General features: G+C 52.1%; 1 protein-coding gene across 3 annotated transcripts; it reads left to right on the plus strand.

The window, feature by feature from the left end:
* The first annotated feature begins 16,538 nt into the window (after positions 1–16,538).
* LOC130853664 (synaptotagmin-15-like) lies at positions 16,539–25,293 on the plus strand. 3 transcript variants are annotated; one of them, XR_009053840.1, is made up of 8 exons: positions 16,539–16,589; positions 17,568–17,757; positions 18,286–18,428; positions 19,356–19,651; positions 21,120–21,290; positions 21,917–22,037; positions 22,823–23,171; positions 24,049–25,293. XR_009053840.1 is itself a non-coding variant. In XM_057735884.1 (8 exons), exons 1-8 carry the CDS (start codon positions 16,583–16,585, stop codon positions 24,189–24,191), a joined length of 1,251 nt encoding a protein of 416 aa, XP_057591867.1. In that variant the 5' UTR covers positions 16,539–16,582; the 3' UTR covers positions 24,192–25,293. The 3 variants fall into 3 exon arrangements, 1 of the variants encoding a protein (XP_057591867.1); XR_009053839.1 differs by having other exon boundaries at positions 22,823–23,126; XM_057735884.1 differs by having other exon boundaries at positions 22,947–23,126.
* Positions 25,294–26,246: the final 953 nt, after the last annotated feature.

The raw sequence follows: 26,246 nt of genomic DNA on the forward strand, positions 1-26,246 counted from the left end.
AAAAACTATGCAGCCCCAAGAGGGGTGCACCCTTGACGTCCACTTCAGACGTGGCCACGGAAGAGAGTGAACAAAGAGGGGAACACCAGGGCCCAAAGGAACAGTCCTGGAGAGAGGGCTGTCGTCCAAGGAATTTGCTCCACACCCTGGGATTCTTTGCAATTTCTGCCCACCAGGATTTGATGACAGCAGCCAACCAGTGGCTGCAGTGGGTTTCCATTTTTCCTTCTTCTGGACAGGGGTTCCTACTATGTTACATTGTTCTCACGTACTGCTGTATACTGGGGGTGACGAGGCAGCTAACCTGTGTATGTGTTTAGAGGGCATTGCACCACGAAGAACCACATCCAGGCTGCAGGCTGTCCATGCCCAGGCCCTAGGCTGGGAGCTGAGTGCAGGCACTGGATGGAACTTTGGGGTTGTCTCCCCCAGGGAGAGGACATTTGAAGCTTTGGGAGAACGGAGCACACAGACATTTGGTTGGCCAAAGGGACAGACTGGGAATGAGACTGCTAATTGGCTCCTAATGGTCATGATCTCCGTCTTCTATCTGGGGACTTGGAAATTTAGGGGGGGAAAGGATGACCTTTCCTCATCTTCCTGGAAGTTATATTTGTCCAAGTAACAGACCAGTAGGACTGAGTTGGGAAGAGGGGATGCCTTTAACCAGAAGGGGTGAGCGCTCCTCTTTCTCTTTTCTGTTCCCACTGGCTGGGTGGTAGAGGTGGTGAAACATCTCAAGCCACACAGACATACAATACCTAGGGCTAGTGAAGCAACAAGATAGGAAAAAACCTGGGCTCCCAGGCTGCTTACCTGCAGACAGGTAAGAGAGAAAGAAACTTCTATCTTGCTTAAACCAGTCTCATCTCAAGTTTCTTTTCCAGCAGTTCAACCTGTATGCTACAAATTACTCACCCTCTCCTCTCCTCCACGCCTGTGTGCTCTGCATGGGTCTCAGGAGGAAGAGCATCTGACAAGGCCTAAGCCAATCATGGCATCACATTACCCTGGCTGCAGAGATTGTTCAGGATAAGTATGTGTCCCATTTAGAGCCAATGACATGCTATAAAGGATTTCTCTGGGAGTCCTGAGAAAGAAACTCACTCATTTCCCTATAGGGATGTGGAGGCTGAAACCACCATCTTACACAATGCCTGATACTGGATCCAGCCCAGAGGGTGACAAAGTGAGGATGTGGAAGGAAGCAAGGTCCTGAGTACATCATTTGAGGCTTGACTCCAGTGAAGACTAAGGCTGGTCTCAACCCTTGACTTCTCAACTAAGGAAGACAGTAAGTATCCTTTTTGCTTAAACTAGTTTGGGTTACATTTCCATCCCTTGCTACTAAAAGTGGCCTCAGTGATACAGTCCTCTGCCAAGTCTGGAAGTATTGCTGAGGCAAATGGAAGGTTCAGCCTTGCAAGGTAAGTCAGAGACTACCTGAAGCTTGCTTGGGAAAAAAATAAGTTTGTTATAAGGATTCTTGTGGATTATATCCTTAATTGGAAAGTCCTCAGGAACAAGCAAGACAGATCCAGAAATATCTATAGCTGCATTGCTTCCTTCATGGAGCTAACCAGCTAACCTCCTGACTTTCCTCTGCTCTGCTCTTTCTACCAACTAGCACCCTCCATGGACGCAGAATTTCTGCTGCTTGGACACCTTGAATCACCAAGGCCCCAGCTCCTCCTTGTGGCATCTCTTTGTTTATTTTTTGTTTTTATAAATTTTATTTATTTATTTATTTATTTTTTGGCTGTGTTTGGTCTTTGTTGCTGCGTGTGGGCTTTCTCCAGTTGCGCGAGCAGGGGCTACTCCTCGTTGCAGTGTGCAGGCTTGCAAGGGCCCAGTTGCTCCGTGGCACGTGGGATCCTCCTAGACCAGGGATTGAACCCGTGTCCCCTGCATTGGCAGGTGGATTCTTAACCACAGCGCCCTGGTGGCATCTCTTAATGTATCCTTATTTCTTCTTTCTCTGCAGCTAGCTGCCTTGCTCCTGCCATCTCTCCAAACTCCCAGTTCAAAAAGAGGAATCTGATAGACATATGTGATCTTTAATGCCAGAGAAAAGCTCACAAGTCCTGACCAGCCAATGAACTCAGCTCCTGGGTCAAGCGCCCTCTCCCATTCAACGGCTACATGATCTAAAACATGTCCACCTACTATCTGTCCCTTCGCTAGGACTGTGGGCATAGAGGTTACCACTACTGATGTATTGTACATCTACACAGAAATATATTAGCCAGTGTACTCTTTGGACTTCAACAGGCAAAAACCCAGGCTTCCTTGGTTGTGCAGTGGTTAAGAATCCGCCTGCCAATGCAGAGAACACGGGTTCGAGCCCTGGTCCGGGAAGATCCCACATGCCACGCAGCAACTAAGCCCGTGGGCCACAACTACTGAGCCTGCGCTCTAAAGCCCGAGAGCCACAACTATTGAGCCCACACACCACAACTACTGAAGCCCGTGTGCCTAGACCCCGTACTCTACAACAAGAGAAGCCACTGCAACAAGAAGCCTGCGCACCACAATGAAGAGTAGCCCCTGCTCTCCACAACTACTGAAAGCCCATGCACAGCAACAAAGACCCAATGCAGCCAATAAAAAAAAAATTTTTTTTTAATTAAAAAAAAGGAAAAACCCTAACTCAAATTGGCTGAAGCACCAAAGGGATTTTTCTTTGGCTCTTGAAAGACAAGCGTGCAAGGCAGTCAGGTTTGGCTGAATCCAGAGGCTTAAGTGATGTCATCAGAACCTAGCACCTCTCCATCTCTTTTAGCCAGACTTTACAGACGTCGTTGACTCTCAGCAGCTCCTGCATTATATCCTCACAGTTCTAGGTCCACAGAAGAGAGTTTTAGGAGTTGAGAATAATGTCAAGTTGTTGTAATAGCTATCACTGTCATTATCACTCCCAACAGTTCCCCCTAAATTCTAGGTCTGAGTCGTAGGAAACTAACATGAGTCACTGCCCAGCTCTTCACTCATCACTATGGTCTAAGGAATGTGATGCTCTGACTGGCCAGGTCTGGATCAAGCTCTAGAGTCAAGGAGAAGTCAACCCACCCTAAGGATAGAGGTCAGAGAACAGAGGAGGACATATGGGTTTTGTCACCAGAAGAAGCAAGAATGGATTCTGGACAGGCAAAAACAACAAATACCACTGCAATCTGCACCTCTGGCCACCCAATATCCACGTCTATCCTTCCTCCCATAAACATACTTGTTAAAATATTCTTGCTTAAGATAACGAATGTGGTTTTACCATACGGCACCAAAACTCTACTCATATCCACTCCAACAGAAGACCACAGGGGACCTAGATTCTCAATCAGGGTTTAGAGCTGCCTACAGCTCTAAGCTCATAATCTCCAGGTGCCGTGCCATCCTTTCAGGGAGCCCAGAAAGGACTGTACTAAGTGAAGCACCGAGGACTAGAGAGCAGGACTTCATGGATAGCCTCTTTGGAGTCCCACCATTGGGACACATAAATGCCAATCAATTCCCAACTCATCTGGCTTATTCCACTCAAGATTCAAGTTTCAGACTGACAGCATTTGATTGACCTAATTTGCATCCCGCACCCACCCCTTGACCAGGATAGAGTGCATCTGATGGAAGAGGGAACATAGTTTCTGTTACTCTACGAGGGAAGCAGGGATGCTGGGTTAACATGGCAGATCACCGCATCTATTTCTAAGACTTGACAAAGAGATAGAGACCCTGCTGAAGACCTAGCTGGTGGGTGGGTGGGTGGCTGGGCCAGTGGGCTCAGATGTGGCATCAATGGCTGCTCCAAGGGGATGTAAGTATCCCTCATGCCTGGGAACATATGGACTCAATTCTTTTCATGAAGCCACTAATGCAGCCCTTGCTCTGGGGAAACTGGGACATTGTGCTATTCAGGCCAGGGTGTTGGTTCCTTGCTGATTCACTCATGATATTCCCCAGTAGGGAAAGCTAGACATGATGCCCTGAGATGCAGCAGCCATGCTATGACCATAAAGACAGAAGCTGCACAATAAGGAATTTAAAGGAGGAGGATGAGAGAGCCTGGAATCTTGATGAAATCCTTGAGCAGCTGCCTTTCCCTAGGCTGCCAATCTCTGGGCTGCTTGTTACCTGAGAACAGCGAACCCTTATCTCTTTGATCCATTGATAGTCAGGGTGTCCAGTATTTGCATTCAAACACATTCCTTATTATTTACCTTCTCTGTGCTTGAAGTTTCTCAACGTGAGTGTTTAACATACAGATGATTCATGTGCTTTGGATCACTCGACAGTGGCTTCAAATCTAGGGTCGACCGATTTCTAATTATGTGTGCTTGGGTGGATAATTAAGGACACATAACTAAGGCTCTTTGAGCCCTAGTTTCCTTATCTGTAAAATGGGAATAAAAACCCTGTGACATGGACAGCCACTTCTGAAGTCCTTTGCCCTTGCTCACCTCCCCCACTGTAAGACTGAAAAGTCAGATACTCACTTTCTTGGTCTCCCTTGAAACCAGCATGGCTGTGTGTGGGTCTTGCCCATGATGTATAAGAGTCAACATGCTGAGGGCTTTCTGATGAAAGGAGAGAAGTGACTGAGGAAAGAGCACTTATCCCATCCATGTTCACTTCCTTCTTTTTCTGCCTTTGAACTTGGTGTTAGAGAACACCAAGCCTGGGTGCTATGGTAGCAATCTTGCAACTTTAAGCTGGCACATGCTGGGATGGCAGAGCAGAAAGACACAAGGAGCCTGAGACTTGGATAATAGTCTTTGCCAAACCAAATCTGAGGCCATCTAACTCCAATTTCTTGTTAAGTAATACTGTATTTCACCAATTCTAAGACCTATATTCTTTTTCACACATAACACCTCTAAAATCAAGTCACATCTCACAACTGACTTGATAATAAAGAATTGCTTATAGTTTGGTAGCATGTTTTTCTTATGCTAAGAAAGTGGTGCAAGAGTGATACATTTCATAATCAATGGCATCTTCAAGTTAATAAAACATAGTAATAAATCTTATGATTTAAGCCACATTTAGTCAGGTTTTCTGTAAGCTGTAGCCAAAATAATTCATAACTGATTAAAAAAAAAACCTACTATAACATAAAAAACAAATTTATGGTTACCAAAGGGGAAGGGGGCAGAAGGGATAAATTAGGAGCTTGGGATTAACAGATACAAACTACTGTATATAAAATAAACAGCAAGGACCTACTGTGTATTACAGGGAATTATATTCAATATCTTGTAATAACCTATAATGGAAAAGAATCTGAAAAAGAATATATATATCTATATATACACACACACACACATATATATAAACTGTATCACTCTGATGTACACCTGAAACTAACACAACATTGTAAGTCAACTATACTTCAATAAAGAGTTGTTTGTTTTGAAAAGAAAAACAACTTTATAATCTAAACAAAAAACAAAACCTACTCTAGAGGGTGGTTGTAAAGAATGAATGAATAAAATAATTTAAGTAAAGTACATACTTTGTGTAGACAGTTTTAAAGGGATGGTATTTGGTCAGCGGCTCAATATCTGTTTATATTAATTCTTTTTTTTCTACCACGTCCAACAGTAAATATGCGCACACACACATGTACACACATACACTCACCTAAGAGGTGTCTATGCCCAGAAAATAAGGCCAAGTAAACAAACTCTGAGTTACAAGTTTGGGCCACAGAGAATTCAAAGCAGGTGGCAAATCATGTATCATTTGAGATTTTTTTATACAAACGGCAGATACCTACCCAAACTGGCCTAAGTACAAATGGGAATTTGTTGACTCACCGAAGAGAAAAGTTTAATGGTGTTCTGGCTTCATACAGGGCCTGATGCAACTGTCACCAGGACCCAACATTTCTCTCCCCCGATCTCTGGGCACCACAACTCCAAGCTGATCCTCTTCTCAATCAGGCTCTTTTCTGATCCTGCAAGATTCCCGCGTTAGAGTCAAGATCTTTGGGAGGAGCACCTGCCTCTCTCCCAGCATTGTGAGGAGAAATGGGGTTAACATCTCGCTGGCCCTGTGCCTGTGTCTGAACCCATCACTGCACCCAGGAGAGGGAACCGCAGAGGAATCGAGGCCAGCTGCAAAACAGAGGGTGGGGTCAACCACACCTGAGCCATCAGAACTGAGAGAACACGCATTTTAACAGAAGGACCAAGGATGCTGTGTTACAACAACCCCAGGTGTCCTCCCTGAACCCTGTTCTCTCTTTCCCCTAAACCCACTACCGCCACCCAGGCCTTGGCGTTTTACCACTCCCACAACAATTAAGGCTGGTCCAGGGAAGACCAAAATCAGCCAGTAAGAAGTGGCAAGACCATCCACCCTGGGCCACAGCTATAAGGTCTGTGAAGCGGGAGAAAGGATGTAGCTCTTCAAAGGTGAGCCCTGCTCAGCTCTCCACTCTAGTCTCACCAAAATAATCAACGAGAGAATGACTGTTTCAGTCAACTCTTGCTGCCTACAGAATCTCTATGGCAATCATCCACAAACGTTTATATCACCCTTCCGTGTCTCCGCCTTGGCTGGGGTGGGTTGGCATGAGCTGGCCTCATTCATTCCAGGCTCCCAGCCAGGTCTGGATCAGCTCCACAGATCTCTCATGAGTCTGGAACCAGCACCTCCCTGGGGCATGCTCTTCTCACCTCAGTGGCAGAAGCACAAGAGAGCGAGGCACGTCCAGCCTCTGCTCACATCATCTCTGCTAATGTGCTATTGGCCCAAGCAAGTCACAAAGCCAAGCTCAAAGTCAAGTGGAGTGGAAGCATGTTTCCCCACTGTGTTGCAAGAATGAGGAAGTACAATATGAGTACAGGGAAAAGAGGATTTGGGACGGAATTTAATCTGCCACTGAAGGTAACCAATGAACAACCCTCCCGACAGGCTCAGCACTTTGAGTTGCTCATTAGGGTGAAAGCTCAGCCTTGAGTGCTGAAGCCCAAAATGATGACCTTGTCCCTGATCCCATGATCTGTTTGGGGGTAAGAAGAAGGAAGATATGAGAGAGCCCTGAGCTCCCTATGGAGGCCATAGCTGGAACGTAGCTACATTCAACAGCGATTTCTTCTCTTCTGTCCACTGCCCTCAACAGGCTTGATTTGACACCAAGCAGGAATCCGTGGGGGCCTCCCAGCTACAAAAGCCTTTCCGTGTCCCCTGTTTCTTGTTTGTAGGAAATAGGCTTCATTCAGCACCCATGACCTTCCCTGAGTTCCGAAGGGCAGATTCAATCGGTTACTAATTAGGAAAGTAAGGGAACGCAGAAACACTAGTGCAGCAGTGGGGCAGGGGCCTGGTTCCTCCTGAGGGATCTGCATAGCAATTTGATACTCTGAGTTCTTCTACAGGAACTAAGGCCCTCACCCAGGTGCAGGATTGTGACTACATGCTGAGCACAAGCCCGTGGACCCCAGACTGGTCAGAACCAGAAGGCTGATGACTGGCATTCCTGGAACACCACCCTGTTACCTCACCACCAACCAGTCAGTAGATAGTCACACACCCTGCAGCCCTCCCCTCAGTTTGCCTTTAAAAACTCTTCCCTGAAACCTACCTGGGCATTCCAGCTTTTTGAACCCTTGCTTGGCTCTTGCAATAAACCTTTCTCTACTCCAAACTCCAACGTTTCAGCTTGTTTGGCCTCACTGTGCATCAGGCACAGGAACTTGGGTTCAACAATAGATTCGGTGCTCAGAAAAGCCCAGCCCAGGTAAACAATCTGAAAATCTGAGCTAGAGTTAAGTCTTCCTGTCTCCCACAGCTAGGGCCGGCCTCAGGCGACCCCCTGCTCTCCGAGAGAGTGCCGTGGTCAGCATCTTCTACTCTCTCACCTTGCCTACTACAGACTTCTGAGGTCAGAGCATAAGGAGAGAGCAAGGGAAGGAGGATGGAAAGTCCTTTCTCGATGGTCTCACAAGATAGCCTTAGGCTCTCTGGATCTGGAAGAGGTTTAATGCCATCATGGGCACTTTGAAAACCTTCTTAAAGATCCTCCCTTCCCCACTCCCACTTCCCCACCTCTCTACTCAGACTCTCAGCTCCAGAGATGTGATTCCCTTGACCCCAACAAGTGAATCAGAAGCCACATGCTCCATTCTCAGCCTCTAGAAAGTTCACCTCCTACTTCGGCCGCAGCCCCATCAGCTCTCTGGGCAGGCATCCCAGCTCTTTCATTCATGTCGCCAACATCTGGGCATGGGAAATATGCGTACAGCCTACGTCCTAACAAGCCCTTAGCAGCAAGTCAGTGGTGATTCCCCGTCCTACTCAGGCCCACATTCCCACCACAGGTGGCACATCTAGTCCCTGATGTCCACAAGTCTTTGACCCCCTATTAGAGGGAGTGGAGCTACTTCCCAACAAAGCAGCAGACTGCTCTGGCCGCTGGCTCTTTCTCTGCCACCTCAAGCCAGAAGTCACAATTGCCTGTGAGCATCAACCGCCAGTCCATTTCCTCCTGAAGCAAGCGCTCACAGTGGTCCTGTTGAAGCCGAAGCTCCCTGGGCTTGAGGGGAGGGTATAGCTACCCCACCTGGCCCCCTGCCTGCCACCCCCCACCCCACCCCCTGGCGAGGGTCCCACATCACAGACCCAGCCCTTGCCAAAGGCATCTCCCAAGTCCTCTCTCTCCTCCACTCTCCCAGCCTTTTCTTTCTCACTATGGGTCAGTTGTCCAGCTGGGTCTCAGCCACCTTTGAAAATTCGCATTGTGGGACTTTCCTGGCGGTCCAGTGATTAAGACTCCACACTTTCACTGCAAGGAGCAATCCTTGGGACAGCGGCATGGTCAGAGGTGAAATTCAGAAAGAGCAAGATCTGCATTAATCACTGACTTCTACTCTGTCTGAGGGGCAGCCTTGGTGGTCAAGGCACCCAGAACTAGAACAGCTAATCAAACCTGGTCATCCCCTGCCTAGCCTCATCACCTCAGTGTCCCTCACTTTCCACTTGAGTAAAATGGGAATAAGAGCTTGCCGCCCTCATCCCCCATTCATTTCATGCCTTGGCTAACAATTAATTAAGAGTCTTAGTTGTAAGTATCAGAAATCAGCTTATACTGGTTTAGGAAAAAAAAAAAAAAAGGTAATTTATTGGACCACCCAGGGATAGATGGCTGCCAGCACAGCAGGACCAAGGGCCAGACAGGTTCATCAGGTCTCCCACACTGCTCTGAACTCCTGTCTCGCACACACGCCTCCACACGGGTACTCCCAACGGCCCCAGACTTAGCTCCTTCAGCTCAACAACTTCCACCAATAAAGGGAGTGATCCCACAAAAACTCCAGGATTGATCCTGATTAAGTCACGACTCATCCCTGAACCTATCTCTGTGACCTGGGTCATGAGCAAAGCTGCCAGAAAAGAGGCGAGCTGGTGATGCGGGGAAAGGGGAGCGATCAGCTTCTATCAGCTACTACGTAGACAAGAAGGGGAAAGAGTAGTTCCTAAGAAAGAAAGGCAGGATGCTGTGGCCAGGAGAGGAAAAAGCCTGCCAGGCAGGGACAGGAAGCAGGGAGAACTGGGCAAGGGAGCAGAGAACATCCTTGGGAGGCAGGAATGAGCCATGGGCTCTGGGCTCCACCCTGGGACCCTGGGTGGTCGCCCACAGGATGGCACACATTTGGAGCCAGCATGGTGGAGTGGGGGAGAAGCAGGGGACTTCTGACCTGACAAGGACAGATACTCCCTCCAAGCTCCTCAGAAGAAGGGGTTATGAGAAATTCATGCTGAGGCCACTCTATAAAACCCGAGAAAAGAGATGATGTTGATGGAGGAAATTCTTCACCACCTCACAAAGAGGGACCTGGGGTGACTGGGCTGGAACTGACATAAATGTCAGAAACACAGTCTTCCACATGTTTCTCAGCATGACCTTTATCCTGCTCTGGCCTCTCTATTCCTAAGTGATAAGAGATGACACTTCCTCAAACAGGGCTGATTCTTAAGGTTAATTGAAAGTGGCCTTTCTCTTGAATCATCCATTGCACTGAATTATTAATCACCTGCAGACATTTGCAGGCCTTTAAACACTTGGACTTCCTGCAATCTTCCTTGGAAATGCTTTTTCCAATGGAAATATGACTTCCTTTGGCTACAGAAAAGAGAAACATTGTCTGCTGTTGTTTCCAGATTTCCCAGCTCCCAGAGACCCAGTAAGGAGCAAGATCTGAAAACAGGAAGCAGGGCCAGGGCTGTAGCGAGACCCAGAGCCCATTCTGTTCTGTGGAGTTGGCTCCAGTCCAGCCTGGTCTCAGAGCCTCCATGGGACAGTGGACGGAGGGAGATTGACCACAGTGCCTATGGCTGTTGGCCTTGTTCATGGTCATCTGCACAGGAAATGGTCCCCTGGAGCCTTGCATGGCCCTTCAGTGGATCAGTGGGGAGAAAGAAATGAGGAGGGCCAGGTGTCAGGTCCAGCTCCACCACTTACTGGGTGGGCCATGAAACCTCTTTGATTTGGTTTCCTCATCTGAAAGGGTGGTCCCTGCAGGACTGGCTGACATAAGGCAGGGCTCCACAGGATCATGTACATTCCTGGTGGTCCAGTGAGTAAGACTCCACGCTCCCAATGCAGGGGCCCAGGTTCCATTCCTGGTCGGGGAACTAGGTCATGCATGCCACAACTAAGAGTCCACATGCCGCAACTAAGAAGTCCACATGCCACAACTAAGACCTGAAGCAACCAAAATAAACAAATAAATATTAAAAAAAAAAAATGCCTGCATCATGATACCCAGAACATAAAGAGCAACAAGAAAGGTGGATTTCCCTTCTGCCATCTGCTCTCATCTTCTAGTGGAAGAAGAAAGACTCAGAACTCAATGGGCTGGCTGGACACGTAAGGTGCTTGCAGATAGGGCTAGCAAAGTGAGTGCAACACCCAGCAGCTGGTTTCCACAGCTAAGCCAAGGAGCTCCTATTAGGGTGGGCCCAAGCTGCATGATACATGGACAGTGGTGGCAGAAGCCAGGAAGCAGCTCAGCCTCAGCTTCATCCACCATTCAGTATAGCCTTGGCCCGGAGGTGGATATTGGGAATGCTGAGATAAATAAGACATGGCCCTCTGCCTTCATGGAGGTCCTGGTCTGCCAGGGAGAGTGAGCTGGAGTGACAGTCACGGACACAGAGTCCTGTAACTCACCATGGTAGCTGCAGGTACAGTAAGGACAAGGAAGGGGTGATGAAGGGCTTCATGGAGGAGGAGGAGATGCTAGAGATTCATCTTGAAGGATGAGCAGCAAAGAAGGAGAGGGAGCCCCTGGATATCTCAGGCAGGGAGAGGGCAGCATAACGAAAAGGTGCCTGGTGCATTGGCAGAGCTGCCAGAAGTAGTTCCAGCAGTCTGGGCCCTGAGCATTGCGGAGGGATGGGGGATATAGGGTGTCCAGGTGGGTGAGAATGGGGAGAGGAGCCCGGAAGAAATAAGCTGGGGCAGGTTATAGGACTGAATCTAAACTGCAGAGAGGAAGTTGATGCGGTAAGGCATGATGAAGACCCGGGCAAAGCGCTTGATGGCGATGGAGATGGATGGAGGAGGAAGAGCTGGCAGGACTTGGTGGCTGCTTGGGAGTGAGTGGTGAGGGAAGGAGGCCAGGGAGGAAGATGGGGCCCTGGGAAGACACAGCGCAGGGATGGGGGAGGATGGGCAGCTCTGGGCCTGGCACTTCCTGACTGACCACACACATTGCCTTCTCCATGAGCACCCACTTTCCCACCCCACACCCACAAGAGCCCCAGGGCAGCTCAGGCCCAACTGCAGAGGTGGCCGGGTATGAATGGGGGCCATGCCCATCGGGTGGAGTGGTCAGGCAGACAGGACAGTCGCAAGTCAAGGCGGGGGCAGGGGGGCTATGCTGTAGTAATGAGGGGTCATGGTGGCTGAAGCATTACCATCTGGGGGCACGTGGGCCTTGCTAGCTGCCTGGTCCCAGCCTAGGAGCGCTCTGAGAGCTCCAGGCAGCAGGAGGAAGGAGAACATAAACCATCTCTCTCAGAGGGCTGCCCAGACACTATGCTCAGCCCAATAATGGCTCCAAAAGATGTCCACTCCCTAGTTCCTGGAACCTTGGAATAGGTTACTTTACATGGCAAAAGGGACTTTATAAATATGATTAAGTTAAGGATCTTGAGATGGAGAGATTATCCTGGATTATCTGGGTGGGCCCCACGTAATCACAAAGGTTCTTATAAGAAAGAGTGAGGCAGCACCTATGGTTAATCAATCTATGGCAAAGGAGGCAAAAATATACAATGGAGAAAAGACTCTTCAATAAGTGGACAGCTACATGTAAAAGAGTGAAATTAGAACATTCTCTAACAGCATACACAAAAATAAACTCAAAATGAATCAGAGACCTAGATGTAAGGCTGGACACTTTAAAACTCTTAGAGGAAAACACAGGCAGAACACTCTTTGACATAAATCACAGCAATATCTTTGTGGACCCACCTCCTAGAGTAATGAAAATAAAAACGAAAATAAACAAATGGGACTAATTAAACTAAAAAACTTTTGCACAGCAAAGGAAACCATAAACAAAACAAAAAGACAACCCACAGAATGGGAGAAAATATTTGCAAACAAAGCGACTGACAAGGGATTAATCTCCAAAATATACAAACAGCTCATGCAGCTCTATGTCAAAAAACAACCCAATCAAAAAATGGGCAGAAGGGACTTCCCTGGTGGTGCAGTGGTTAGAACTCCATGCTCCCAATGCAGGGGGCCTGGGTTCGATCCTTGGTCAGGGAACTAGATCCTACACGCATGCCACAACTAAGGAGCCTGTGAGCAGCAACTAAGGAGCCAGTGAGCCACAACTAAGGAGCCCACTGGCCACAACTAAGACCTGGTACAACTAAATAAATAAATAAATAAAATAAAAATTTAAAATAAAGGGCAGAAGATCTAAACAGACATTTCTCCAAAGAAGACATACAGATAGCAGAAAAGCACATGAAAAAATGCTCAACATTACTAATTATCAGAGAAATGCAAATCAAAACTACAGTGAGGTATCACCTTACACCAGTCAGAATGGCCATCATCAAAAAGTCTACAAGCAGGGACTTCCCTGGTTGCACAGTGGTTAAGAATCCACCTGCCACAGGGTTGGGGGGTGGGGGTGGGGCGAAGGGGAAGCCAGGACAAAGTGAGAGAGTAGCACAGACATATACACACTACCAAATGTAAAATAGATAGCTAGTGGGAAGTTGCTGTATAACAAAGGGAGATCAACTTGATGGGTGATGCCTTAGAGGGCCAGGACAGGGAGAGTGGGAGGGAGTCACAGGAGGGAGGGGATATGGGGATATATGTATAAATACAGCTGATTCACTTTGGTGTACCTCAAAAGCTGGTACAAGCAATTATATTCCAATAAAGAGCTTAAAAAGAAAAAAAAAAGAATCCACCTGCCAATGCAGGGGACACAGGTTCCATTCCTGGTCCAGGAAGATCCCACATGCCATGCAGTAACTAAGCCCATGTGCTATAACTATTGAGCTTGCGCTTTAGAGCTTGCAAGCCACAACTACTGAGCTCACATGCCACAACTACTGAAGCTCATGCACCTAGAGCCCGTGCTCAGCAACAAGAGAAGCCACTGCAATAAGAAGCCTGTGCACCACAACGAAGAGTAGCCCCACTCACCACAACTAGAGAAAGCCCAAGTGCAGCAAGAAAGACCCAATGCAGCCAAAAACAAGAACAAAAACAAACAAAAAAAGTCTACAAAGAATAAATGCTGGAGAGAGTGTAGAGAAAAGGGAACCTTCCTACACTGTTGGTGGGAATGTAAATTGGCACAACCACTATGCAAAACAGTATGGAGGTTCCTTAAAAAACTAAAATAGAACTACCATATGATCCAGCAATCCTACTCCTGGGCCCGTATCTGGAGAAAACCACAGTTCGAAAAGATACATGCAACCCAATGTTCATTGCAGAACTATTTACAATAGCCAGGACATGGAAGCAACCTAGATGTCCATTGACAGAGGAATGGACAAAGATATAGTACATATATATGATAGAATATTACTCAGCCATTAAAAAGAATGAAATAATGCCATTTGCAGCAACATAGATGGACCTAGAGAATATCATACTAAGTGAAGTAAGTCAGACAAATATCACATGGTATCACTCATATGTGGAATCTCATTTTTTAAAATGATGTAAATGAACTTATTTACAAAACAGAAACAGACTCACAAACTTATGGTTACCAAAGGGGAAACATGGGGGGAAGGATAAATTAAGAGCTTGGGATTAACATACACACACTACTACATTTAAAATAGATAACAAACAAGGACCTACTGTATAGCACAGGGAACGCTACTTAATATTCTGTAATAACCTATACAGAAAAAGAATCTGAAAAAAAATGAATGTACGTATATGCATAACTGAACCACTTTGCAGTATAACTGAAACTAAACACAACATTGTAAATCAACCATACTCCAACAAAATTTTTAAAAAAAGGAGGAGGAAAGAAAGAAGGCAAGAAAGAAGGAAAGAAAGAAAAAAGAGAGAGAGAAAGAAAGAGAAAGAGGGAGACAGAAAAAAATGTGAAGATGACAGGGAGTCAGAGAGATTAGAAAGTGCTGCTTCTGGCTTTGAAGATGAAGGCAGCTTCTAGAAGCTGGGAAAGGCTAGGAAATCAGTTTTCCCCAGCTTCTGGAAGGGAAGCAGCCCTGCAGACCCATTTTAGCCTTCTGCCCTCCAGAACTATAAGCTATTTGTGTGTGTGTGTTTTAAATTTTTATTGGAGCATAGTTGACTTCAAACGTTGTGTTAGCTTCTGCTCTATATATTTGTGTTTTTTAACCGCTAAATTCGTGGCTATCTGTTACAGCAGCAACAGGAAACTAATACAGACATCCAGTTCAGACCTGAGAGGAAAGTGGGGGACGTTTGGCGCTAAAAAGGCCCCATTTCCTGAGACACCACCTCCATCTTCAGCCTGGTGGAAGCAGAGGTCAGGGCGTCAGGTTCTCCAGACACTCCAGCCAGTACGAGTGGTCCCCCAGGGGAAGGGAAAGGGCACTGGGGAAAATGCCCTGCCTCCACCTAGCAGGATGCGGGGGTGGAATGGACAGAGAGGGCCCACTCCTCTGGGACAGTTTTGGAAGTAAAGAGGTGTGCGCCCCCATCAACTCACCACTCCACACTCATCTAGACTCCTGAAAGAGTGACCACACTTCCTCTGCACTCCGGCAACCAAAGGCTGCCAGACAAACCCTTTCCCGTGAGAGAAGGGGGATCCCTGTTCACCACCCATGCCACCTCAGGTCATCCAAGGCTCAGGCAGGACGGAGCCTTACACACTGACCGCTTGGTGGGCCCTTCATCTTGTCCACCTCGCCTCCTCCTTCCCCTGATAGGCACAGGTGCCACCTGGGAGCAAGGTCCAGGATCAGGCTCTGTCTTTGGACACAACCTTCAAGGCCTTAACACAACAAGACCTACCCGACCCCTCACCCCGCAAATATCTTCCTTTCCTTCACCACTTACAGATGCTTCGAGGTCTAAGACGCTCGCGCAAGAGCTCCCCGCACCGACGCTGCGCGGGCGCCGGGAGTGTGCGCATCCTCTACGGGGTTGCACGCTGGGTGACAGCGGGCTGAGGACCAGGAGGGCCTTTGCTCAAGCCTCTGCGTCAAGGCCGCTTCCACTAGCCGCCACGGGCGCAGCCCCTGCAGTCTGATAATAATCCCCATGAAAACAGTGACTGTGGGTGCAGAGAAGGCAGGAGGCCCAGGCGACGCTGCCCTCAGTCAGGTAATCAAAACAGAGGCTGGCACGCGCTGCGCTCCCCCACCTTGGGCCAGTCGCCGATCTAAATGTCCCTTACAGACGTTAACCCTGGAGGGAGTACTATTATTAACCGAATTGAGCTGCGGAATCCGCGCTCCCCGACTCCCCACTGCTGTGTCTACTGAAGCGGCCGACGCGTAAACTTGAGCGCAGCCCCGCGCGCCCGGGCGGTCAGACGCGCAGCGCCGGGGTCGCGGCAGGGATCGGAGATTCGGCCTTGGAATCCGGGAAAGCTTCCGGACGCGGGGGTCGGGGCTGGCCCTCGGTCAGCGGAGGATGTGCAGAAGGTGGAGAAGCATTCCCAGACGGGCGCGGCGCGTGCCACGGCCGCCACGGGGGAAGAGCCGGGTGCCGAGCCGACTCTCCGACGCGGGCGGAGAAGGCTTCAGCTCTGCCCCCGGGAGGCCTGGCCCTCGCGCCTCAGCCGCAGGGAGCCCCCGGCGCCCCGCCCCGCGCGGCGCCCTTAGGTCCCGGGAGCGCACGGTCGGCTCCGCGCGCCTCCCGGGCCGTGAGCAGGGCCGGGCCGGAGCGGAGCTGCGGCCTCGGTGAGCAGTGTCCCTGCCCCCGCCGCCCGCCGCTGACCGGAGCGCGACGAGGTCCCTCCCCCCGCGTCCGCCCGAGGCCCCGCTCCGAGCTTTATAAACCCGCCCGGCGGCAGCGGGAGGCGCCGAGACCGGTGAGACCGAGCCCCGGCCCCGCGCCCCGACGGCCGGCCAGAGCAGCCCCATGGCGGGTAAGTGCCCTCGCCTCCCCAGCCGCGCCCCCGGCCCCTTCGCCACCTGCAGCACTTTCCCCCACCCCGCAGGCCTCCGCTGGGACGCACCCTGGCACCCGCTCCTAGCCGGGGGTGGGGGTGGAGCGTGATCCTCGCAGATAGTTGCGGGCCAAGAGGTGTAGGTGTCTTTCCTTCTCACCGCTCAACCGGGTTCAGACTCTAGAGCCCGGGAAGCCCCGCGCCCGCGCGGGAGCCGAAGAAGGGACCTTCGCTGCCTAGCACGGGATCGAGGGTCTGAGCTCTTTCAGCAGGCTCGGAGCGGAGCCCTCCAGGTCCGGGCAACTGTGGGGTGCAGGTGCCGGCAGCAGAGTGCCCCTGTCTTGGTTTCTCACACTCGCTGCTCCCATCCTCATCCACACTCCCTTCACTGCCTCCCCTAAATGAACCTGCTGTGATAGAGAGCTGAGCGGAGGGAACAGTTGTTAGAGAAGGTTCCAGAATTCAAGCCAAGAGTCCAGCCTCTCAGCAGGTTCCAAGCCAAAGGATAGAGCTCTGAGTGCCACCAGGGCATCTTCCCTTCCCCTTTCTGTAAGTGCACGGTGCCCAGCTCACCCTCAAGCCTGAAGGGGAGTCCAGGGAAGATGGAGGTTCTGATAAGAGAAGGGTTAATTTTTACTTAGAAGCACAAGGAAATGGTTCACTTCAGCCAGAATCCCAAGTCCAGAGCCAGCTGCTTTCAAAGGGAAACCAGAAAGCTCTGCCCAGGGCACTAGGAACCCAAGGGTAATGGCTTTTCCGCTGAGACCCAGCAGCGCCCAGCAAGCAGTACCCCTCCCCAGCAGATACATTACACCTGCTTCTGTGTTATTCCTGGGGTCCAGATGGGGGCTGGGGGGGGGAGGGGATTGATACCCAAATTCTGTCCCCAGCATGGCAGTGGTGTGAAGGGGAGTGGCTTTCCCCAGGCATCACAGTCCTGGTGGTGTCTGCCCCTAGAGCAGGTGGCCCTGGTGATTGGGGGCATCCTTGGGGGGCTGCTGCTGCTGCTGTTGATCGGGGTGAGCTGCTATCTCTGGAAGAGGCTTTGTGCCACGTTCACCTATGAGGAGCTGTCAGGGACCACGGCTGCCTCCAGCACACAGGGGGACAAGCTCTGCCCGCCCGATGCCAGGACCCAGGCAAGCAGGTGAGGAGGATGTGGGGCCAGGGGAGCTCCTGGCCTTGCTTCAGCCCCTCCCTGTGGAGTTTCCCTTGGAGTGGGGTGGGGAAGGAAAGGTCTGTTTATGGAGCGCCTCCTCTATGCTGTCAGCATGCCTGGAGCTATCACAGAGAAACCCCAGAACCCTCACCACAGCTATGAGGCAGGCATTATCAAGCCCATTTTCCAGCTAAGAAAACTGAGGCCTGGGGGACGTAAATCCAGATAGTACAACTAGGAAGTGGCTGAACAGGCATTCAAACCTAGGCAGGCTGACTCCAGAAGCTGTGCTCTTTCTCCAACTCACCACTGCTGTGGGCAGATGAAGGTGTTGGCTGTGTGTGTGTGTGTGTGTGTGTGTCCTGGTGTGGGCCCAGAAAATTAGGCTCTTGCCTCCTCCTGGCTCCCGCTGGCTTTTCCTCCTCCAGCCCCTGGCGCTCAACCCCTCTGGGCTGAGTGCTCTGAGGCCATACCATTCACTTGCCACCTATGTGTCATCTCCCTGTGTCTCGACAGGCCACCAGGTGTACCATTTGTGGTGCCCCCTTCCCTCCAAAGCCGAGACCAGGTGGCCCTGAGCAGCAGAGAGTGGGCCCAGGCCCCACGGGACCCCTGCCCAGCCCCAGAGCTCCTGCCCCACGCCACTGGCAGCAGTTTCGGTGAGTATGCCCACCAGGGCATGCCTAGGGGTCATGATCTGCTCAGGCCAGGGCAGACCCATCTGCTTTCATGAGCCTGGCTCTGAAAAAGAGCCCAGATGGGCCCAGGGATGCCAGAGTTGCCCAGTGACCATTCTTTCCAGGTACTTGAGTTTACCAAATGCCTGCTGCACCCTAGCCTGGGCCAGATATGGCCTCATGTGCCATTTTGGAGTGAGACCTCCCTATGACTCTGTAGGGGGGAGAGATTATCATCCCATTTTACACATCAATAAACTGAGGCTCGGGCGTTTAACAGTGCCTTGCTCAAGGTCACAGAGGCAGTAAGCAACAGATCTGGGACTGGAACCCCAGTGTTCCCGGGTGCAGAACCTGTGCGGGGTCCTGCTCCAGGATGGTGGGTTGCCCAATCCAGAGGGCAGAATGGGGGAAACAGGGCACACAGCTTTCTGCCCACCTCTTTGCTCTGAAGACCTCCCCAGGAACCATGCAGTGATCGGCTAGGCCCCTTTAATTTAAAAAGGAAGGAAAGAGACAACACTTTATCAGTGAGACGTCCTCTGGACACCATGGAAAGGGGCCAGGCCAGATGCTGGGCACTGTGCCCCCGCTGCAGGCCCTGACCTCTGGCGGTGGGGGTCAGTCATGGGGGCAGGGGCTGAATGGCCACTGGGGCCTCCACGAGGAGCCCCAGGGAGGAAGAGGCCTGGATATGGAATGCCTTAGTGCTGAGAAGGCCTCCCGGGGGAGCTTCCCTAGAGCAAGGTGCTGTGTTCAGTCTGAGGAGAGTGGCGCAGCCATGGTCAGGAGAGGTCCAGCCAAGGGGGGGCAGGCCAGGAGGGGCGTGGCAGTGCAGCCCAGAGCTTGCTGTGCCCCACGCCCCTGCCTTCCCCTGGCCTGCCAGTCCTCCCAGCCCCTGTGTTGTAGGAGAGGCGTGCCCGGTGGGGACCATCAACCCAGAGCTCTACAAGATCCTGGAGGACAAAAGTGAGACGGACGTCCCTGAGGGCTGCCTGGGGCGGCTGTGGTTCTCCGTGGAATACCAGCGGGAGGCCGAGCGGCTGCTGGTGGGCCTGATCAAGGCGCAGCGGCTGCAAGCCCCCTCAGAGGCCTGTAGACCCCTGGTGAAGCTCCACCTGCTGCCAGATGAGCGGCGCTTCCTCCAGTCCAAGACCAAATGCAGAACCAACAGCCCACAGTTCGACGAGCACTTCATCTTTCAGGTACGGCCTCTGGAGCAGACAGGGTCCAGGGCCTTCTGCCTCCTGGGAAGGACAGACATTGTGCAGGAGAGCCTCAGCCTCCCATGCTAACCAGGGCCCTGCAGCCCCCAGGCCCCCCGTGCCACAGGCTCTGCTTTACCCCGCCTGCCGGGTCAGGGTGTACAAGAGCCCTGACCCTTGATGGCGGGGGCAGATGAGAGACGTGATGGATGAGGGGGCAGAGGGCTGGGCTCCCCCTGTCCAGGTTGCCTGGAGGTGAGAAAGAGAAATGTATTCTTGGAGCACCCACTGAATACCAGGCCGTGGCCCAAGGAGGCACCCCAAGGCCCTGGAACACTATAAGCTTTCTGGCAAGGTTATCCACGGAAGGCGGAGGGTGGTACCCAGCCCCCCAGGCCGCTTGACTTGGGGGCAGGAACTCATCTGTCCGGTCAGAGGCCAGAGCAGGACCTGAGAGCCATTTTGTGACAGGTGGTGCCTTTGCAGCAACGGTGGGCAGGGGGGCTCGGGGTCTGGAGGTGCCGAGGCTGCCGGGGCACTGAGCCAAGCTCACGGTGGCCTGGGAGCCTCAGCAGGTGACTGGGGCCCTTATGGGAAGCCAGCAATCAAGAGCTGCTGAGAGGCCTTGGACAAACATTTTTAAGAGCAGGGCAGCAGGCTGACTGGCAAGGTAAGGAGAGTCCGGTCTGTATCCGGGAAGAGTGTGATTCCTGCCTTCTTCTGGGGCTGAGCACTGAGAACAGGGGTGGCATGGGGCCCAGCCCCCGCCGTCCTGCTGGGGCAGAGGCTGTGAGAATTCACAGGTGAACCCGCTCCTCTCGGGACATCAAGATCCAAGGCGGGGAGGCTTGGATCGGCCACACGTCATGCTTGCATATTTATTTTTCTTCATCCGTCACTTCCCTGCCCTATCCCCTGGCCTCTCTGTGCTTTACAGGGGAAGGGGAAGGAGAAGAGGAAGAGAAGGAAATCAATATTAATTAACCATCTGCCATTTGGGGTTTTATAACCCAGAGAGTAAGAAACATTATCCCATTTTACAGGTGAGGAGACTGAGTCTCAGGGAGAGAACTGTTCAGGTGCCCACCTCAGATAGCAGAGACAGGCGAGTTCCCTGGGCTCCAGTGCGGGAGCCTCTCACACTTTTATGTGTAGGCAAATCACTTGGATGCCCTGTTAAGTGATAGACTGATTCTACTTCGTAGGTCTAGGAGGAGCTCAAGTTCCAGTACTTCTAATGAGGTCCAGGGAGTGGTGGGTGCCGCCGGTCCTCGGGGCACACCCTCCGACCTCCCTGGATACCGGCCCAACTGCAGCAAAGGGTCCTCTGAGGATGCCTGGGTTTCGGGTGTGCAGGTCTCTGGTTGAGACACCCCTCACAGAAGGAGCCTGTGTCCAGAACAACATACCACACCATCCCATCCCCTGACCCCATACCTGACCCCAGCTGGGCCCTTGTCTTCCCCAGGTGTCCAGCAAGAGTGTCACTCAGAGGGTGCTGAGGTTCTCAGTGTACCACGTGGACAGGCAGGGGAAACACCAGCTTCTGGGCCAGGTGCTGTTCCCCCTGAAGAAGGAGACCCTGGCGGGTGACTGCCCGCGCATCATCTGGAGAGACCTGGAGGCCGAGAACCTGGAGGTAAAGGTCAGGGTCACCAGACATATGCCACCATGTGTCAGACTACCATGGACAGCCAGCAGGTGTGGCCCAGCACCTGCTGGCCAGTGTCAGCCCTCAGCATACTGCCCACCACCCCTACAAGTGTGACTCGGGGTGGTGGGCCCGGGCCGGAGCTGCGTGGGAAGAGGGGGATGTGTGGAGCCTGGGCAGGGAGGGGCACCAGAGGCTTTTTTGCCCTGGAGGTCAGATTACCTGGAGCATCTTGGAAAATCCACCTTTGGATTCCCATCCAAATCAGACAGCTGTGAAAGATGACACCCCAAATGGACCAGCCAAGGAAACTACCTACTCTTTTCCCAACCCCCAGTGAGGGTCCGGGGAGCTCAGAATAGGCCTTGGAATTCCCCAGACCTGGCTTTGAATCCTCAGCTCTTGTTCTTACTACTGTGTGATCTTCAGCGGACCCCTTCAACTCCCTAGACCTCAGTTTCCCCAATCACAAAAGGGTGGGTGGGTGGGCTTCAAGGAGGGAGTGCAGTTGAGTCACAGAGTATCCCGGGTCGGCCTGCCTGGAGGAAGGAGGAAGGCATGGGGGCCTCCAGTACCTACCAGGGAGACGGGTGCTTTCCTCTTGGCCTCTCCAGCCTCCCTCCGAGTTTGGCGACCTCCAGTTCTGCCTCAGCTACAACGACCGCCTGAACCGCCTCACCGTGGTCGTGCTGAGAGCCAAGGGTCTCCAGCTCCAGGAGGACATGAGTTTTGTCAGTAAGTCTCCCCCTGGGGCAGGGACCCCCTTGGGAGCTTGGGGCCTTGAGCTGGGTGCGGCCCTCACCCCTCACCCCGGCCATCCAGTCTGTGTGCATATGGCTGCAAGGAGCGTGCTGCCTCTGAGCCACACCCTCCAGCTCTGCACAGCAGTGGTGTGAGAAGCTGCTTCCTTATGTTAATCCCAAGGCTGCAGCCCCTTGGCCTCCACCAAGACCCCTAAGACCCCTGAGACCAAGTCAGCCCCTCCCTTTTCCCAAGGTAGTGTCTTGGCTCCTTGACTGTGCTGCCTGACTCCACCCCTGCCCTGGGGGTGTGGGGGGCACCCCTGCGTGAGGAGCTTTGACACTTGACTGGAACCCAGGAGCTGGGGGAACGGGGGCCCTGCTCTGGCCCACCCGACATGTCCCGCCCCACTGCGGGTCCCCTAGCAAGGGGGTGGTCGTCTGCCCCCGTGCGTCTCTGCATCTGGGTCATTGTAAGCAAGCTGGCATTCGACCCTCCACTGCGGATCTTAAACCCATCTAAGCCCCGCAAAACACCTTGGCCTCTGAAGGGGAAGCTGTTTAAGGCCCCAGGAGGCCTGAGCACCCAGCAGGCAGGACCCACCCCCCAGTGGAGAGGCATGGGCGTGTGGTGCCAGGCTGCAGTAACAAGGGCCAGCCGAGCCATGGGTGCGTGCAGGAGGCGAAGAGGAAGGAAGAGGAAGGGAGCCGAGTGTTTCCTCGGCTGTGAGCAGTACACTAATCAACCCCGCTTCCTCTTGTAATGCCCTTTGGCTGCAGCAGCTGTGAGTAATGGGGTCCTGGCGCCCAGGCGGGGCACGTGCCCTCCCAGCCCAACCTCCCACAGGCTGGAGGTTGGGCCCCTGCCCGCCCCTCCCAGCCCGCACTCGGCACTGCCCCCCAGGTGTGTTCGTCAAAGTGTCTCTGATGAACCACAACAAGTTTGTCAAGTGCAAGAAGACTTCGGCTGTTCTGGGCTCCACCAACCCTGTGTACAACGAGACCTTCAGCTTCAAGGCTGACCCCGCCGAGCTGGACACTGCGAGCCTCAGCCTGACAGTGCTGCAGAGTGCCGAAGGGGACAGTAAGGCTGCTCCCTCACCCTCAGGCCACTGGGGCATGGGCAAAGGTGGGACTGCTGTGCATTTAGGAAGCGTGGATCCTTTGGAGGGAGCTGTATGGTTTCTGTTCTCTGCCTAAGGAAACTAGTGCTCAGAGAGGCTGAGATATTTGCCCAAGAACACAGAGCTTGCTAGTGAGAGAGTGGGGATTCACATCCAGCTTTACTCCAGTTTGATTGTCCATAGCACCCTAGAAAGAGGTTAAAGGATGGCCTCTGCTACCCTCTCCTGGGGCAAACTGCCAGCGAGGTTGGGAGACAGCACAGCTACCTACCACCGGCCAAGGGACCTGGTGCCGCGGGTCTTTATGTGCCCTGTGTTGCCTCATGCCTTCTGTACAAGCCCTGTGGGTCCTGGGTGAGGTTCAGGGTGGATGGGAGGGTGGAGTTATCCCAGCCAGCTCTCCCACACTGCCCCCCACCCCAGTGTCCACTCTGAGGCAGAGCTGTCAGGCCGGCTGGTCTCATGGGCAGAGCTTAAGCCGCTTCTCCGTTGTGGTATTTGATGGGTGAAAATTATTGTTGGATATTCCCCCTGAATGTACAAGTGGTCTGATGGAAGAGGGCTTCTTTCTGGAGGGGCCCCTTCCTCCCTCAGCTCTTTGACGTGAGGCAGGTTTGACAGCCCACTGGAAGGGTGGGGCAGAGTGGGCGCCCCAGTGGAAGGGCAGGCTCTCCTTCTGGGCACCCTCCCCCCCGCCAGCTCCAGCCCCAGCTCCAGAGCAAAGTTAAGACCTCTCTGGAGGCTGCTAAAGAGGGAGAGGGCTGACTACTTCCTTTGAGGGGAGGAGTTAGAGAGAGAGGGAGGGAAGGCCCTGGGGATGGCTGAGGTCATGTGGCTTCTGTGCTCCAGAGAATGACGGTGTTCTCCACCCCACCCCCACAGGGAGCCACGAGCTGGGCCGGCTGGTGGTTGGCCCCTACATGTACACCCGTGGCAAAGAGCTGGAGCACTGGAATGAGATGCTTAGCAAACCCAAGGAGCTGGTGAGGCGCTGGCATGCTCTCTGCCGCACCACTGAGCCCTGACCCCAGCAGGGCCCTGGGCCCTGCACCCAGCATCTCACTGGGCTGCGAGGCCAGGCTGAGCCGGGGGAACACGAGTGCTCACGTGCAGGAGAGCAGAGGAGACAAGAGAGCCCCGGCCAGGGCAGTGGTGTGGCCCGTGGGTTACATCTCCACCAGCCCGAGAGGCCTTCCTGACTCATTCAGTCCTTCTTTACCCGCGGACTGCCTGGGCTTAGCCTCCTGGCTCCTGGTCATCTCAGTCTCGAATTGGACCGGAATCTCAGACCTTGGGAGGAAATAGTCTCTGTAGTGAAAGCGTAGCTGTGCATGCCGTGTGGAGTGCAGAGGAAACTTGGAAAGCTGATGATGTGTTGATGCTGAGCCTACACTTTTTTCTGCTGTGGTTTCTCTGCCTTCTGCCTGGTAGAGAAAACAGACTGCCCGAAGTGTTTATTTCACTTGGTTCACAATAACTAGCACAGTCTGAGAACTGGGTTCAGCGTGCAGGTGTGGAACAGTCCCAGGATGCCTGGGCAGCTCGGCTTGGGAGAAGGCTTCTGGGGATTATGACTCGCTGGCTTCACACCTGCAGGAGAAGCAGCCCGCCCAGGTACCAAGTGGTGGACAGGTCCTGGGCGTCCACTCCTGGAGCTCTCACTTTGGGCAAGAAATGGTGAGAACACGTGGCCAAAAGCCCATAGGGCCAAAACCTCTTCCTGTAAACCTAGCAATTCCATTATGATTATTGTGTTGTGGTAGGTGTCGGTGAAAATTTCACTAAGATGGAAGTTCCCACAAACCACGGTCATCAACTCCCCGTGAAAATGTACTCAAGGTCACCAGCAGCCCTTATGCTTGTCACTGTTAATTTATCAGGTAGTTTGTATTTTCACCTGAATGCTACTAAACTTGCAGATTCAAGTCTCGTTACTATGTAACTATACTGGTAACTTAAAACTGTATCTTGGTATATCTTCTCTTTTCTTACAAAGTGAAGCAAGGGAAGCAACTTCTGCAAAAGAAAGTAGTGGTGAATGCTGCACTAGGTTTGTGCCTCTCCTCCTTGACTTCACTGCCAATCTCTGTCAATGCACAAATACAAGCTTTGCTGGCAGTGGTCCATACACAGAGAATACCTTGTGTTTGCTCTTCCTCACTTATTTCACGTGCACATTTTTGATGTAGTCCACACTCCAGTAATTTCTAATAGTGTCATAGCACACACGTAATAGGCATTATCTATGTGTTTGTATAGCCAGCTACTAAAATGGAACTGTTCCCTTTTCACTTGGGGTCCTGAGACCATAGGTGCCAACCACCCCCACATTTCAAGAAAAGGTTCATGCCTGTGGTTCCAGAGCCACTTGGAAAAGTTGGTAAGTATCTCCCTTGCAGGATAGAATGGACGGCTATGGCCTACTCACAGCTGAAAAATCTCGATGTCAAGAGACGTGCAGGCTCTCTGCTCTGATGGGGAGGTGGGGGTGCTATATTGGGTTGGCCCCTGTCTACAGATACAGTAAGGGTAGAAAATACACACGTGGGACTTCCCTGGTGGCACAGTGGTTAAGAATCCGCCTGCCAATACAGGGACACAGGTTCGATCCCTGGTCTGGAAAGATTCCCATATGCCGCGGACCAACTAAGCCTGTGTGCCACAACTACTGAGCCTGTGCTCTAGAGCCCAAGAGCCACAGCTACTGAGCCCATGTGCTCTAGGGCCCACGTGCCACAAGTACTGAGTCCACGTGTTGTAACTACTGAAGCCTGCGTGCCTAGAGCCCGCGCTCTGCAACAAGAGAAGCCACCGCACTGAGAAGCCCACTTACCGCAACCAAGAGTGGCCCCCACTTGCCACAGCTAGAGAAAGTCCACATGTAGCAACGAAGACCCAACACAGCCAAAGAAAGAATACACAAGTTGACCAGAGACAGCCAGCCTAGGCTACCTCAATCCTGTCTACAAGGTGACCCCAGCAGAACGAAGCCCTTGGCATTTCCATAAAACATTTAGAATTAGCTTCTCAGATTTCCACACCAAAAAGTGCTAGAATTTGATTGGGTTTTTCGTTGAGTA

This window comes from Hippopotamus amphibius, chromosome 5 (genome assembly GCF_030028045.1).
Source record: "Hippopotamus amphibius kiboko isolate mHipAmp2 chromosome 5, mHipAmp2.hap2, whole genome shotgun sequence".
In the NCBI taxonomy this organism is placed as follows: Eukaryota; Metazoa; Chordata; class Mammalia; order Artiodactyla; family Hippopotamidae; genus Hippopotamus; species Hippopotamus amphibius.

Coding starts and splice junctions, on each gene's coding strand:
- LOC130853664 (XM_057735884.1), top strand. Junction 21,291..21,916: donor TGGAGGCCGAGAACCTGGAG/GTAAAGGTCAGG, acceptor TGGCCTCTCCAG/CCTCCCTCCGAGTTTGGCGA. Junction 23,127..24,048: donor GCAGAGTGCCGAAGGGGACA/GTAAGGCTGCTC, acceptor CCACCCCCACAG/GGAGCCACGAGCTGGGCCGG.